Source organism: Mauremys mutica, chromosome 7, assembly GCF_020497125.1.
Source record: "Mauremys mutica isolate MM-2020 ecotype Southern chromosome 7, ASM2049712v1, whole genome shotgun sequence".
NCBI classification, from domain to species: domain Eukaryota; kingdom Metazoa; phylum Chordata; order Testudines; family Geoemydidae; genus Mauremys; species Mauremys mutica.
Window position 1 is genome coordinate 32,481,335 of NC_059078.1, and position 14,421 is coordinate 32,495,755.

General features: G+C 57.8%; 1 protein-coding gene across 1 annotated transcript in view; it reads right to left on the bottom strand.

Annotated features, from left to right (window-relative positions):
* The window catches only part of NRXN2 (neurexin 2), a 369,827-nt gene that overhangs the window by 223,416 nt on the left and 131,990 nt on the right, over nt 1–14,421 (bottom strand). Inside the window, exon 5 of the mRNA XM_045024465.1 lies at nt 13,493–13,561. Coding sequence (XP_044880400.1) covers nt 13,493–13,561 — 69 coding nt within the window. The remainder of the gene's footprint in view (nt 1–13,492; nt 13,562–14,421) is intronic.

The window sequence follows — 14,421 nt, forward strand, 5'->3', positions numbered from 1 at the left end:
TGCACACTCGTGCACATTCACATTCATCCAGACACTCTGCACACAGGCATGCCCAAACTCCCTTGTATGCACACACACAGAAGCTCATGTGCTCACTTTCATTTGTGTGCACACTAATGCACTTGTGCACAACTTTCTCCCTCGTGTGCATGCACACTCAAATATGCTTCATGCACACCTGCCCTTTCATTGGTGCATGCATTCTCTCTCTCTCTCTCACCCACACCCACACACACATACACACACACACACAGAGTTGGCATTCTCACCCCCACTGACGTCCCCTCTGAAACTGCAGTTGGACGGGTCTTTAGCATGCAGCATGCACTGGCTGTCCAACGGGGAGGGTGTATGGGCGTGAATGCTGTCCCTACACTGCTCCCCGCCCAGAGGGCAGCACACTTCGCTGCCACCCAGCATTTCCCGCTCCCTACTCCAGGTCCCACAGCAATCGCTCACTGCCAGGAGCCACATGGTACCCAGCTAACACCACACTGGCATCAACTCCCCTGCAGGCAGAGTGCAGGGGTCATGGCGGCTGTGATCAGTCTCCCCAGACTGCTGCCTGCAGCTGGGCTACACCCTTGTGGCACCTCCCCCTTCCAAAATCTGCCCCTCCAGCCACACTGGCCTAAAAATCAGGTGTTCTCAGCTGGGGGCTGGGACGCATCTCCCCCCCAGACTGGAAGGGAGTCAGATCACATGGGCCAGAGTTAAGCCCCCACAACTCTAAGCACTAAATTAGAGTCTGCCACCCTTTGCCTTCAGTGCAACTTTGTAGTAGACACACCAAAGACCTAGAGAGATGACTACACACACACAGAGCACTGCCAGAGCCAGCTAGAAAGATGAGACACACCCCAACCCCCTCCACACTGGACCCATGAGCTGGTTAGAGACACAAAACCCCACATCCTGGGGCACTAACAGCAGGATTCCCATCCCGGCGGGATCCGCGCCTCGGGGCGCTAGCAGCAGGATTCATACCCCGGCGAGATCCGCGCCCTGGGGTGCTAGCAGCAGGATTCACACCCCAGTGGGATCTGAACCCGGGGTGCTAGCAGCAGGATTCACACCCCGGTGGGATCCGTGCCTAGGGGTGCTAGCAGCAGGATTCCCATCCCAGCAGGATCCACGCCCGGGATGCTAGCAGCAGGATTCACACCCCAGCGGGATCCATGCCTGGGGGCGCTAGCAGCAAGATTCACACCCCAGCAGGATCCATGCCTGGGGGCGCTAGCAGCAGGATTCACACCCTGGTGGGATCCGCGCCCTGGGGTGCTAGCAGCAGGATTCCCATCCCAGCAGGATCCACGCCCGGGATGCTAGCAGCAGGATTCACACCCCAGCGGGATCCATGCCTGGGGGCGCTAGCAGCAAGATTCACACCCCAGCAGGATCCATGCCTGGGGGCGCTAGCAGCAGGATTCACACCCCGGCGAGATCCGTGCCCTGGGGTTCTAGCAGCAGGATTCACACCCCAGTGGGATCCACACCCAGGGTGCTAGCAGCAGGATTCCCATCCCGGCGGGATCCGTGCCTGGGGGTGCTAGCAGCAGGATTCCCATCCCGGCAGGATCTGTGCCCCGGGGCACTAGCACCAGGATTCTCACCCCCAGTCACATTGTGGCACATCCATCCTTGCCCCCCTTGGCACACAGACAGCTTAAGACATTAGCTCCTCCACACGAGACACCAGGACAATTAATCCCCGGCCCCTCCCATCTCCCCAGGGACCCAGCATGCCAGCATCACTGGAGTCCAGTCGGCATGGCAACCAGCCCGCGGCCTGATCCAGGGATATTATCGTCTCCTCAACATCGCTTAGCGACCACCACCACGAGAGAAGAATACCGGGGGGCGGTGCCTCTAAGCACCATGTGTCCCCCTCCCCCTGTGCCACAGAGATTCCTGCCTCACGTGTCCATAACCCCCCATTAATCTCCCCAAAATTAACAGCACAGGATGAAAATAACCCCACTTCCACAAGCAAGATTGTCTTTGTCCCACAGCCAGCGCTCCTGCCCTACTCCCTACAGCGCCCCCGGCGAGGAGAAGCCAGGGCTAGAGCAGCCGGGAGCTCCCCACACAGCCAGTGCTCCTGCCCTGCTCCCCACTGGTAAACAGTTGCATACAGTGGCACTGCAGCTGTGTGCGCACTATGGTTTCATGTATTCTTGTGCCATTGTTCTATTTGCACACACAACAGCAAGCCTCTTTCACAGGGCTGTTTTGGTTGATGGTGAAGTTGTGCATATATGGAGATCCCTAGGCTAGACAGCGTGTGGGGCGCGGGCATGGTTCGGGGGCTGCAGGCTTGTTTTCTGCACGCAACCGTTTTCTGTGCTTTAGGCTGTGCGGTTTGTATGTGCCACAGGGGCGTGTGGTTTGTACACACAGTCGGAAGCACGAGTGAGTGTGTATTTGTATAAGATGCGCTGAGCGTGTACGCGGATTGAGTTGTTGGGGGGACATATGTGCATACAATGTGGTGAGTGTATTTGTATAGGATAGAGGAGTGTGTGTGGAGGGTGTGAGTGTGTCATGTGTTTGTGATGTGTTGTGTGTGATGCTGTGCAGTTATGTGCTCCATGCTCCTTCTTTACACACCTCCTTGGCATTGCAGAATTTCAATCACAGCAGCTAGCAATCCCAGAGCGGTGTGTCTCCCTGCCAGCACACCAGCTCCCCCAGCCATATCGCCCCATCCCCAGCACGGAGGAGACAGATGGAAGGGAGTTTTCAAGTGTGCGGCAATTCAGATAAAGCATGAGGTGAGTGTCTGCAGGAGATATCTTACACACACACACAACAGCCCTCCCCCGGGGACCGGCCAGCTCTTGTGTGTGCTGTGCCATCTGCTGTGTGCCTCATGTAGGTGCACATTACCTGCATTGTACATGCTGAGCTGTGTATGTGTGAGCGACTGTGCATTTTCATATGCTCAATTGTGTGCATGTGTAAGAGTGAGACACTGCATTTGGGCACATTCCATTGTGTGTGAGAACACATGCATGTGCCCTGATAGTGGTGTGGGAACAGTTTTGTCTACCAGCCTGCATATGTGATTGCCTCTGCAGGAGTGTGTGTGTGTTGCTGCAGCTGCACCAGGACAAAGTGGGGTGAGCACAGTGCACAGTTGCCACTGCATGACTGGCTGGCTGCAGCTGTGCTGTTGCAACTACCAGTTGTGCAGCTGCATGTACTGTTGCAGCTGTGCAGGTGCAGGCATGGGTGGATGCAGTCATGCAATCCGAATTGCATGTGCTGCTACAGCTGTGCCCTGAACGTGCTAGTGCAGCTCCAGGAGCCCGTTGCAGGCAGGGGGGCTGGAACAATCTGTATAGTGGGGGTGCTGAGAGCCATTGAACCAAACTGTAAACTCTGTATGTGATGGAAACCACTTCAAGCCAGGGGGTGTGGCAGGACCCCCCTAGTTCCAGCACCTATGGTTGCATGGCTGCGGCTGTTGGCTCTTGACAGGCTCCAGGTGCATGGGCACAGCCCAATCACTTGCATGCACCACTGTAGCAGCATCAGAGGGGTAGCTGTATTAGTCTGGATCTGTAAAAAGCAACGAGTCCTGTGGCACCTTAAAGACTAACAGACGTATTGGAGCATGAGCTTTCATGGGTGAATACTCACTTCGTCAGACGCATGCCACAGGACTCGTTGTTGCTTAGTACTGTAGCAGCAGTTTCCTGTGGGCCTTTGGGTGACTGGGCTGTGTGGTTAAGAGGGACCTGCATGCCCCCCAACCCTCAGCTGTTGCCATGGCCAGGAAATAGCAAATCCCTCCCACAGCCTGAGATGCCCAAGGAGTCATGGTCACACAGTGATGCTGGAGCCCTGCAGAGCTGAGCCCATCAACAGATACTCACCACAGTGCATACACACGTTACACCCCACACATGTACTTGTGCATAGATACACACACACACACACACAGTCTCTCTGGACACACCCCATGCATGTCCCTGTGCATAGACACACACACTCTGAGCCTACCCAGAGATCCACACATTTTGCCCAGCCAGACACCTTATCAATAACTTTGCCACAGGATGCCCCCCCGTCTGCTTTTCCCCCATGCTGTTTGATTCCAGCCGCTCACCAAATCTACACAGACAGGAGGATGCCCCTGGGGTACCCAGAACCTGCACCCCAGAGGGGAGAGCCAGCAGCAGAGGGGGAGCTGGGCACAGCTCACAGCTCGGGGAATGACACACAACAGGACAAATGGAAAGAGGTGGGGAGACAGACCTCCTCCCCAACACACCAAGGAGCTGCCACTTCCATCATCACTGGCTCCCCGCTACCTGGGTGTTACGTGGACCGAATGACCACAAGGTGCACCCCATACTGGGAACTGGGGGGCTGACTGCAAGCGCCCGAGAAACCACACGGCACTGCCCCTCTCCTGGCCTCATCTGGAAATGGGGGAGAATAAAACATCCACAGTCTGAGCAGATTGGGACCGGCTCCCACTGTATGTCTGAGCAGCACCCGGCGCGATGGGGGTCCCGATCTGGGTCGGGGTCTGTGCAGCACCCTCTCGCATTAGTGGCTGAATTTCAGCACTGGGTAAGCAATTTCTGTATACAAAGCTGCTATGATCTGCTCCAGAAGCAGCTGCATCTATGGACAGGGCCATGGTTCCCTATATAAACAGCCGCCTGCCCCACCCTAGAGGCAGCTGCATGCAAGGCAGTGTCATCTGTCAGCCCTGCCTGCCCACAATATTTTCCTTCCAGAACCTCCTGATTAAAATCAATCAGAGCCTTTTGTATATTAATGGCCTCTCGTTTGTATTGAATGCATCATTAATGTTAACGATCCCCGGGAGCCCCCCTCCCCTCACCCGGGCGGGACGTATTAATTGCTCACGTCCTAATTAAATATTGAGGCTGGGAATTGGCTCTCTCCAAACAGGCTGGGGGAGGCTGATTGCAATGCAGGGACTGGCACGGGGTACCGCCGAGCAGTATGTCCACCGCTACGCAACCACAATCGCACAGCCACATAATCACAATCACAACCACCTAGAGCTACATAACTGCAATCCACAAACACACAATCACTATCATATAGACATTCTCACATACACAATCACACAGCACACACAATCACACAACGATGCACACACAAAACCTCACAATCAGCCATGTGCACAATCTCCCACAGAGAGACAACTCCACAGACATATATCAAGACAGTCCTAGTCACAGACTGTCACACCCACAAACATCCACAATCACACAGTCACACTAGAGATAAAAGCATACACTGACAATCACACCCACAGCCAGAGAGACAGAAACATGTTCTCACATTGGAGACAATTACATGATGCTCTCACACACAAGAAAACAGTCTCCCACATGCACAGTCACACATGCTTATACAGACATTATCAAACTTGAGATACAAACACACTATCACACACACGTGATGACAGTCACACTCACTGTCACACAGTCACAGTGACACATGTGCATGCCGTGTCTCTCTCTCTCACACACACACACCCCAAACTACTCCCCACAATGAAGGACTCAGCTTCTGGCTCCGGGTCACCATGACCCTGAATTACACCCTCTCCCAGACACTACACCAGAGAGACACCCCCCCCGAAAACCAGTCCAAATAGTTGGAGGCCAAAGAGCCTGCCAACCAATGGAATGGGGCTTAAGGGGTTGGGAGGGTTGAGAGCCAAGAGTCCTGGCATCTATTACAAGCTCTATGAGGGGAGTGGGGTCTAGTGGTGAGAGCAGGGGGACTGGGAGTCAGGACTCCTGGGTTCTATCCCTGGTTCTGGGTATCTCTCTCAGTACCGGGCTCATCACACAGCTTCCAATGCTCAGCCCAGAAAGACGTGACTGCGGGCAGCAAGGCCAAGGAGATGGAACAGAGCCGGATCAGCATGTGCTTCGTGCTCCCTGGAGTGAGACTAAGACGATGTCCCTGCAACGGAGCAGGGGGAAGCAAGAAGCGGGAAAAGACGGTTACTCACCTGTAGTAACTGGTGTTCTTCGAGATGTGTTGCTCCTATCCATTCCATTGTAGGTGTGCGCGCCGCGCGTGCACGGTTCTTCGGAACATTTTTACCCTAGCAACTCCGGCGGGCCGGCTGGCGCCCCCTGGAGTGGCGCCGCCATGGCGGCTGATATATACCCCAGCCGGCCCGTCCGCTCCTCAGTTCCTTCTTGCCGGCTATTCCGACAGTGGGGAAGGAGGGCGGGTCTGGAATGGATAGGAGCAACACATCTCGAAGAACACCAGTTACTACAGGTGAGTAACCGTCTTTTCTTCTTCGAGTGATTGCTCCTATGCATTCCATTGTAGGTGATTCCCAAGCCTTACCTAGGCGGTGGGGTCGGAATGAGACGTGGCGGAGTGTAATGCCGCAGAGCCGAAGGCTGCGTCGTCTCGAGACTGCTGCACCAACGCATAGTGGGAGGCGAAGGTGTGGACTGAAGACCAGGTGGCTGCTCTACAGATGTCCTGGATAGGAACATGGGCCAGGAAGGCGGCCGACGAGGCGTGCGCCCTGGTCGAGTGTGCAGTGAGTCGGCACGGGGGGACGCGAGCAAGCTCGTAGCATGTTCGTATGCAGGCCGTCACCCAGGAGGAAATTCGCTGCGAAGAAACCGGTTCGCCTTTCATGCGGTCTGCGATCGCTACGAACAGCTGTGTCGAACGCCGGAAGGGCTTCGTTCGGTCAATGTAGAAAGCGAGGGCCCTGCGGACGTCCAGGGTGTGGAGCTGCTGCTCACGAGGTGAGGCGTGCGGCTTCGGGAAGAAGACCGGGAGGAAGATCTCCTGGTTGAGGTGAAAGGCCGAGACCACTTTGGGGAGGAAGGCCGGGTGTGGTCGAAGCTGCACCTTGTCCCTGTGAAAGACGGTATACGGGGGACCGACCGTCAGGGCGCGGAGTTCTGAGACTCGCCTGGCGGATGTGATTGCCACGAGGAAGGCCGTCTTCCAGGTGAGATAGAGCAGAGAGCACGTGGCTAAGGGCTCGAAGGGCGGGCCCATCATCTGGGTGAGAACCAGGTTCAGATCCCAAGTCGGAGCAGGAGGACGCACCTGAGGGTAGAGACGGTCTAACCCTTTGAGAAAGCGGGCTACCATTGGGTTGGAGAAGACGGAGCGGCCTCCTACAGCGGGTCGAAAGGCCGACAGAGCTGCCAGGTGCACCCTGAGGGACGAGATCGCGAGACCTTGACCTTTCAGGTACCAGAGGTAATCGAGGACGGTCTGGATGGGGGCTGAGAAGGGGTTAAGACTTCGCTGGTCACACCATAGCGCAAAGCGTTTCCACTTCGCGAGGTAAGTAGAGCGTGTGGAAGGCTTCCTGCTTTCCAGCAGAACTTGCTGCACTGCCGCCGAACATCCTCTCTCTGCATCGGTCAACCACTCAGGAACCAAGCTGTAAGATGCAGGGACTGCAGGTTCGGGTGACAAAGCCTGCCGAGGTCCTGAGTGATGAGGTCCGGCCATAGCGGGAGGGGAATGGGATCCCGAACCGACAGCTCGAGCAGCAGGGTGTACCAGTGCTGTCTCGGCCAGGCCGGAGCGACGAGTATTACGCGAGCCCTGTCTCTCCGAAGCTTGAGCAGCACTCGGTGGACGAGCGGGAATGGAGGGAACGCGTAAAGGAGGGACTCTGTCCACGGCAGGAGAAACGCATCCGAGAGGGAGCCTGGAGCTCGCCCTTGGAAGGAGCAGAACCTGTGGCACTTCCTGTTGGCCCGGGACGCGAAGAGGTCTACCTGGGGAAATCCCCACCTCTGGAAGATTGCGTAAGCCACATCTGGGCGAAGGGACCACTCGTGGGAGGCGAAGGACCTGCTCAGACGGTCGGCCAGCGTGTTCTGTACTCCTGGCAGAAAAAACGCTTCGAGGCGAATCGAGTGGGTCACGCAAAGGTCCCAGAGGAGCATCGCCTCCTTGCAGAGCGGGGAGGAGCGAGCCCCGCCCTGTTTGTTGACATAGAACATGGCCGTGGTGTTGTCCGTGTACACCGCCACACAGCGGTCCTGAAGGTGAGTCAGAAAGGCGAGACACGCCAGACGGATCGCTCTCAACTCCCGAACGTTGATATGGAGGGAGAGCTCCTGGGCTGACCAGAGGCCCTGGGTGTGCAGGTCTGCCATGTGAGCCCCCCATCCAAGCGCCGATGCGTCCGTGGTCAGGGTGATCGACGGCCGAGGAGGGCGGAAGGGAACCCCTGCGCAGACCGTCTCCGGATCCAGCCACCAGATGAGTGACTGGAGAGCGGAACTCGGCACCACCACCACCATCTCTAGCGGGTCGCGCTGAGGGCGGTACACCGATGCCAGCCACATTTGGAACTGGCGAAGTTGCAGCCTTGCGTGCGCGGTCACAAACGTACACGCCGCCATGTGGCCTAGAAGCCGTAGGCAGCACCGCACTGTTGTCGTTGGAAAGGCCTGTAGTGACCGTATCAGGGAGGCCAACGTCTCGTGCCGAGCCCGAGGGAGGCAGGCTCTGGCCAGAGTGGAGTCGAGGACGGCTCCTATGAATTCCACTCTTTGAGTCGGAACCAAGTGGGATTTGTCGGCGTTGACGAGCAGGCCGAGGGACCGAAACAGATGCAGTATCTCGGACACCTGAGCCGCTACAAGGTCTTGGGTACGACCACGAATCAGCCAGTCGTCGAGATACGGGTACACATGGATTTGGAGACGACGGAGGGCTGCGGCTACGACCGCCATGCATTTGGTGAATACCCTCGGTGCGGTGGAGAGGCCGCAAACTGGTAGTGGGTCTCGTTGACCAGAAAGCGCAGGTAGCGTCTGTGGGGGGGGTAAATTGCCACATGAAAGTAAGCGTCCTTCATGTCGAGGGCGGCAAACCAGTCTCCCGGATCCAAGGAAGGGATAATGGTCCCCAAGGTTACCATCCGAAACTTGAGTTTGCAGAGGTATTTGTTTAGCTCCCTGAGGTCTAAGATGGGACGAAGACCTCCTTTCGCCTTGGGGATGAGAAAATACCTGGAGTAGAATCCCCTGCCCCGCCTGCCTGGGGGCACCTCCTCGATGGCACCCACGCTCAACAGAGTCTGGACCTCCTGTAAGAGGACTTGCTCGTGAGAGGGGTCCCTGAAGAGGGACGGGGAAGGTGGGTGGGAGGGAGGGGGCGAAATAAACTGTAGGCGGTAGCCGTGCTGCACGGTGTTGAGCACCCAGCTGTCCGATGTTACAGAACACCACGCCTGAAGGAAGCGGGAAAGACGACTTGAAAACAAAGGGGATGGATCCTGGGGTGAGAGTGGTGCGCCGTCCTCGGGCGTCCCATCAAAAGGCCGGCTTGGGACCTTGAGGGGCCTTGGACGAGCCTTGGGACTGGTTACGGCGCCCGCCTGATGGTCTGCGGCGGAATGGGGCCCTGCGGTTATTAAATGGCCGAGACCTGGCCTGCTGCCCGGGCCGATAGGGCTGCTGCCGGAAGGGACGCCTCTGAGTGGCCGGAGTATGCATCCCCAACATGCGGATTGCCACTCGCCCGTCCTTCAGGGTCTGAATACGTGTGTCCGTTTTCTCGGAGAACAGGCCCTGCATTTCAAAGGGGAGGTCCTGGAGGGTATATTGTACCTCCGGCGGCAAAGTGGATGACTGCAGCCATGCGATGCGTCGCATGGTTACACCGGACGCCACCGTCCTGGCCCCCGAGTCCGCTGAGTCGACCGCCGCCTTAATCAAGGTTCTGGAGGCCAGCTTGCCCTCTTCTAGGAGGGCCGAGAATTCTCGGCGGGAGTCTTGTGGGGTGAGCTCCGCGAACTTTCCCAGGCATCCCAGGATGTTAAACGTGTACCTGGATAGCAAGGCCATTTGATTCGCGATGCGAAGTTGTAGGCCGCCCGCCGAGTAAATCTTGCGTCCCAGCAAGTCCATGCGTTTGGACTCCTTAGACTTGGGCGCAGCTGCCGGCTGTCCATTACGCTCCCGGTCGTTCACAGATTGTACCACTAAGGAGTCCGGCGTGGGGTGCACGTAAAGGTACTCGTACCCCTTAGGTGGCACGGAATACTTCCTCTCCACGCCGCGTGCCGTGGGAGGGACGGAGGATGGCGACTGCCAAATAGCGGCATTGTTCCGCTGGATCGTGCGGATGAAAGGTAGCGCCACTCTCACGGGGGCGTCAGCTCCCACGACCTCCGTGATGGGGTCATCCACCTCCTGGACCTCTTCAACGGGTAAGTTGATGGCTTTCGCCACCCTCCGCAGAAGGTCCTGATGTGCCTTCAGGTCAATCGGCGGGGGTTCCGATGGTGACGCCCCTGCCACAGCCTCGTAGGGAGAGGAGGACGAGGATTGACCTGGAAGCACCTCTTCAGGTGCCTGCTCTGCTTCTGGGTGATCAGGTGCCAGCGTCTCATGCCCCAACGGCGTGCCCTGAGTGGCGGTCTGTGGCGTTGGAGACAGGGGTGGCCTGCTGACCGTGGCCACCGGCACCGAGCGCGCCGAGCCCGGCTGTCTCGGAGGAAGGGGAGCCCCCTGTTCATGGTGAGCCCAGGGCACCCAAAATCCCCACTGCTGGGGTCCATGGTCCTGCGGCAGAGACCCTGCTCTAAAGTCTACTGCGCTGCCCTCATGGGAAGCAACTGAGGGCTCCCTCGAAGGCCAGGGAGGAGCCGTTGCGGGTCCCGGGCGGACGTCCGGTGCCGGAGTCAACTGCCGTTCCGGTGCCGACGGACGGTGCCGGTCGTCATGCAGTCTGACGGGCGAACGGGATCTGCGTGAAGCGCGGTGCCGGGAGCCCGACCGACGGTGCCGGGAGCTTGACCTATGGCGCCGGGAGCTCGACCGGCGGCGCCGGGAGCTCGACTGGCGGTGCCGGGAGTCAGACCTGGATCGAGATCGACGTCGCCGTGAGCGGCTGCGAGAGTCTCGATATCGCCCGCGGTGCCTGGAGCCGGACCTGGAGCGGTGCCGGCGACTTGGTGACCGGGACCCAGAGCGCCGCCGGGAGTGCGACCGGTACCGCGATTGCGAGCGGTACCGGGACTGCGACCGGTGACGAGATGGGGAGCGGCGTCTCGACGTTGACCGTCGTGCAGCTCGGCCCCGGTGTGTTGGCGACTGCCGTCTAGATGGGGAACGGGAGCGAGAGCGGATCATGGTGCTCCGATCACCTCGGCCGCCAGGAGAAGGAGGGCGCATCATCACTGGCTTTCCGATGGACCTCACTGTCCGCACCGGCGGTGCCGGAAGCTGACGGCCCGAATCAGCGGTGAGGTCGATCAGCTCCCTCGCCGTCGCGAACGCCTCCGGCGTGGATGGGAGCCTCAGCTCTTCCTCGGTCGGTACCGGGGAGCTGGGAGGTGCCGGACTCGACGGCCCTTGCGGCGCCGGAGTCGACGGCCCGGTGCACTTCTGGTGCACTGTCTCAGCCTGTACCGTTTTGGTCGGTGGTGGCTGGACTAACGGCTTTTGCTGCTGCTTCGCAGTGGCCGTCTTCGGCACCTTTTGCTTCCTCTTCGGAGAGAGTGAGCGGTGCCGGGTCTTTGGAGCAGGGTGCCGAGACGTGTCGGTACCGGAGCGGCTCGGTGCTGCCGGTGCGCTGCTCATGGAGGCCGGTTTCGGTGCCGAAGGAGCTGGTGCCGGCGGTTGGAGAGCCGACTCCATAAGGAGCTGTTTTAAACGAGAGTCTCGCTCCTTCCTCGTACGAGGCTTAAAAGCCACACAAATGGGGCACTTATCTGTCCTGTGCGACTCTCCGAGGCAGCGGAGGCAGGAGTCGTGCGGGTCACTCACTGGCATCGGCCGCTGGCAAGCCACGCAGGGCTTGAATCCCGGTGCTCCGGGCATAAGCCCGCACCGGGGCGGAAGAAGAGGGCTAACCCCTCTAATTCCCTAACTATTACACTATACAACTAACTGAACAACTATAACAGGAAACTTTAACGAAATACTAACAACTATATACACTAAACTATGGAGAAACGCTAGGGCTGTGGAGGTAAGGGAGCACTCCACTGTTCCTACTAGCCGTCACGGGCGGAAAGAAGGAACTGAGGAGCGGACGGGCCGGCTGGGGTATATATCAGCCGCCATGGCGGCGCCACTCCAGGGGGCGCCAGCCGGCCCGCCGGAGTTGCTAGGGTAAAAATGTTCCGAAGAACCATGCACGCGCGGCGCGCACACCTACAATGGAATGCATAGGAGCAATCACTCGAAGAAGAAGGAGAGAATACCCAGAGTATGCTCTGCTCTGGCATGTAGCCACCAGGGGGTTGGGGTGAGTCAGCTGGTTGGAGGATCCCTGTAGTGTATAGACAGCCCCCATACCACACCCCAGAGCCAGCCGCTGGGCAACAAATCCCTGTATAGAGAGCCTCCATGGCCCACTCCAGAGCCAGTTGCATTTTAGCACTGGGTGAGGGATTCCTGAATGAACAACTGCCTCTACTCCATTGGGTGCCTAGAGTAGATTCCCCTGGCCTGGATATGGCAGAGGTTAACAGCACAAGGGCATGGAGGGGGGAAGTGCACAGCAAGTCAGTGGAAGAGCTGGGGATACAACCCAGGAGCCCTGACACTCAACCCAATTCCCTCCCCACTCCCCTCCCAGAACCAGGGATAAAAACCAGGAATCCTGGCTCCCAGTCACCCCTAATCTAACTACTAAATAATCCTACCTTCTCTTAAACAATCAAGGTATAAATTGTTTCACTAGGAGACATACAAACAGAGATATCTCACCCAGAGCTGAGATGCAGCTGCCTCTGGGGTTGGGCACACCAGGTATTTATCACCCTCACATCAAGGGGAGAATTGTTAGGGAGCATTCTGCTCTTGGAGGCAGTGCTAGGAGGTGCACTAGTGCTGGGAGTGGGGAAGGTAACTGAATAAGGGCACTCTCCCCTCGCAGTCAGTGCTGACCCCAGCATGGCACTAGGGGGCGCTGTGCTGCTGGAAGGGTCTTTCTTTCACATGAGATATAAACTAAGGACCTGACTGTTCTGGGTCATTAAATATCCTCTAGCACTTTTCCCATGAGTCCTGCTGCAAACCCCTAGCTTCCTGGCTAAATCCCAGCCCAGAGAAATCTGCCTCCCTAAAATTCCCTCCTACGCTTTCTATCAGATACAAAGTTTCCCCCATTCAGTTCCTGCGCTAAACTAGCCTGTAATGCTGCTTTTAACTAGCCCGCATGCCCCACCCAAGAGGCAGCTGCATCTCAGCACCAGGTGAGGGATCCCTGTATAAACAGCCCTCATGCTCCACTTCAGAGGCAGCTGCATCTCAGCACCAGCAGAGGGATCCTTGTATAAACTGCCCCTGTACCCCACCCCAGAGACGGCTGCATTAGGAGAGGGGTCTTTGTATAAACAGGGCCCAGACACCACCCCAGAGACAGCTGCATCTCAGCCTCAGGAGAGTGGAACACTTGACTGCAGAGAAGCATGAAGGATTGAGGGGGACCCGTGGGGAACTGTCTGGGGGCGGTGGGTTGCACTGACCTTTCGATGTGTGCTGCACCTCACTGGCTCCTCTCCCTTCCCCCCCTTCCGAGTACAGAATGGACCCTACTGGAAAAGCAGAACCACAGGATTAGGGAGTAGGCACTAACAACCCTCCCACCAGCTGCCGATACCCCCATTACCACACCGCAGCTGCTGAGACACCCTCCCCAGCCACCACAGAATACCCACACACAGCCACAGGGCCGGGGAAATGTCACTAGGTTTGTTATTGTAGGGTCTGGTAAACCAGCACAGGTACCTACCCCCACTCCCAAGAGCCTCCGGATTTCAGCCCCACTTTGACCCCACAGAACAGCACCCACAGCAAGCCTAGCCCTTACCCAGCTTTCACTGTTAGCTAACCCGCCTGCCACCCCCTCCAGCTCATCAGCCAAGCCCCACTCCTTAAAAGGGCCCGCCCACCCCCTGATGGGCCTTTCCTGAGTGCAGGGGCGGGGAGGAGGTTACTGAAGGGTTACAAGCTGGGACTGGGGCTAGGGACTGCAGGGCAAGGCCCTCTCAGGTTGCCCCTCTGCACTTGACAAACAAATGGAGGGAGGGGAAGATTAGACTGCACCTCTGTCCCACCCCCGCCTCTCCCTGCAACCCTGGGGGCAGGATACAGCAAGTCTCAAGGCCCAGGAACCAGGGGGCACTGGCCCCTCACCCCCACTCCTCACCCAAGCTTTGGGGCACCCTGCGACACCTAATGACACTTCAGGTCACTTTGGGATATTGTGTAATCCCCAAACCATCACCCCATCAGCCCTGCTCAGAGACAACAAAGAGGGAGTGTTGATCTTTCAGGGGAGGTTGGGACACATGCTCCTGCACCTCCATGCCTGGTGGAGATCCCTGTATAAACAGCCCCCACGTCCCACCCCAGAGGTGGCTGCACCTCAACACCGGGTGAGAGACCTGTGTAT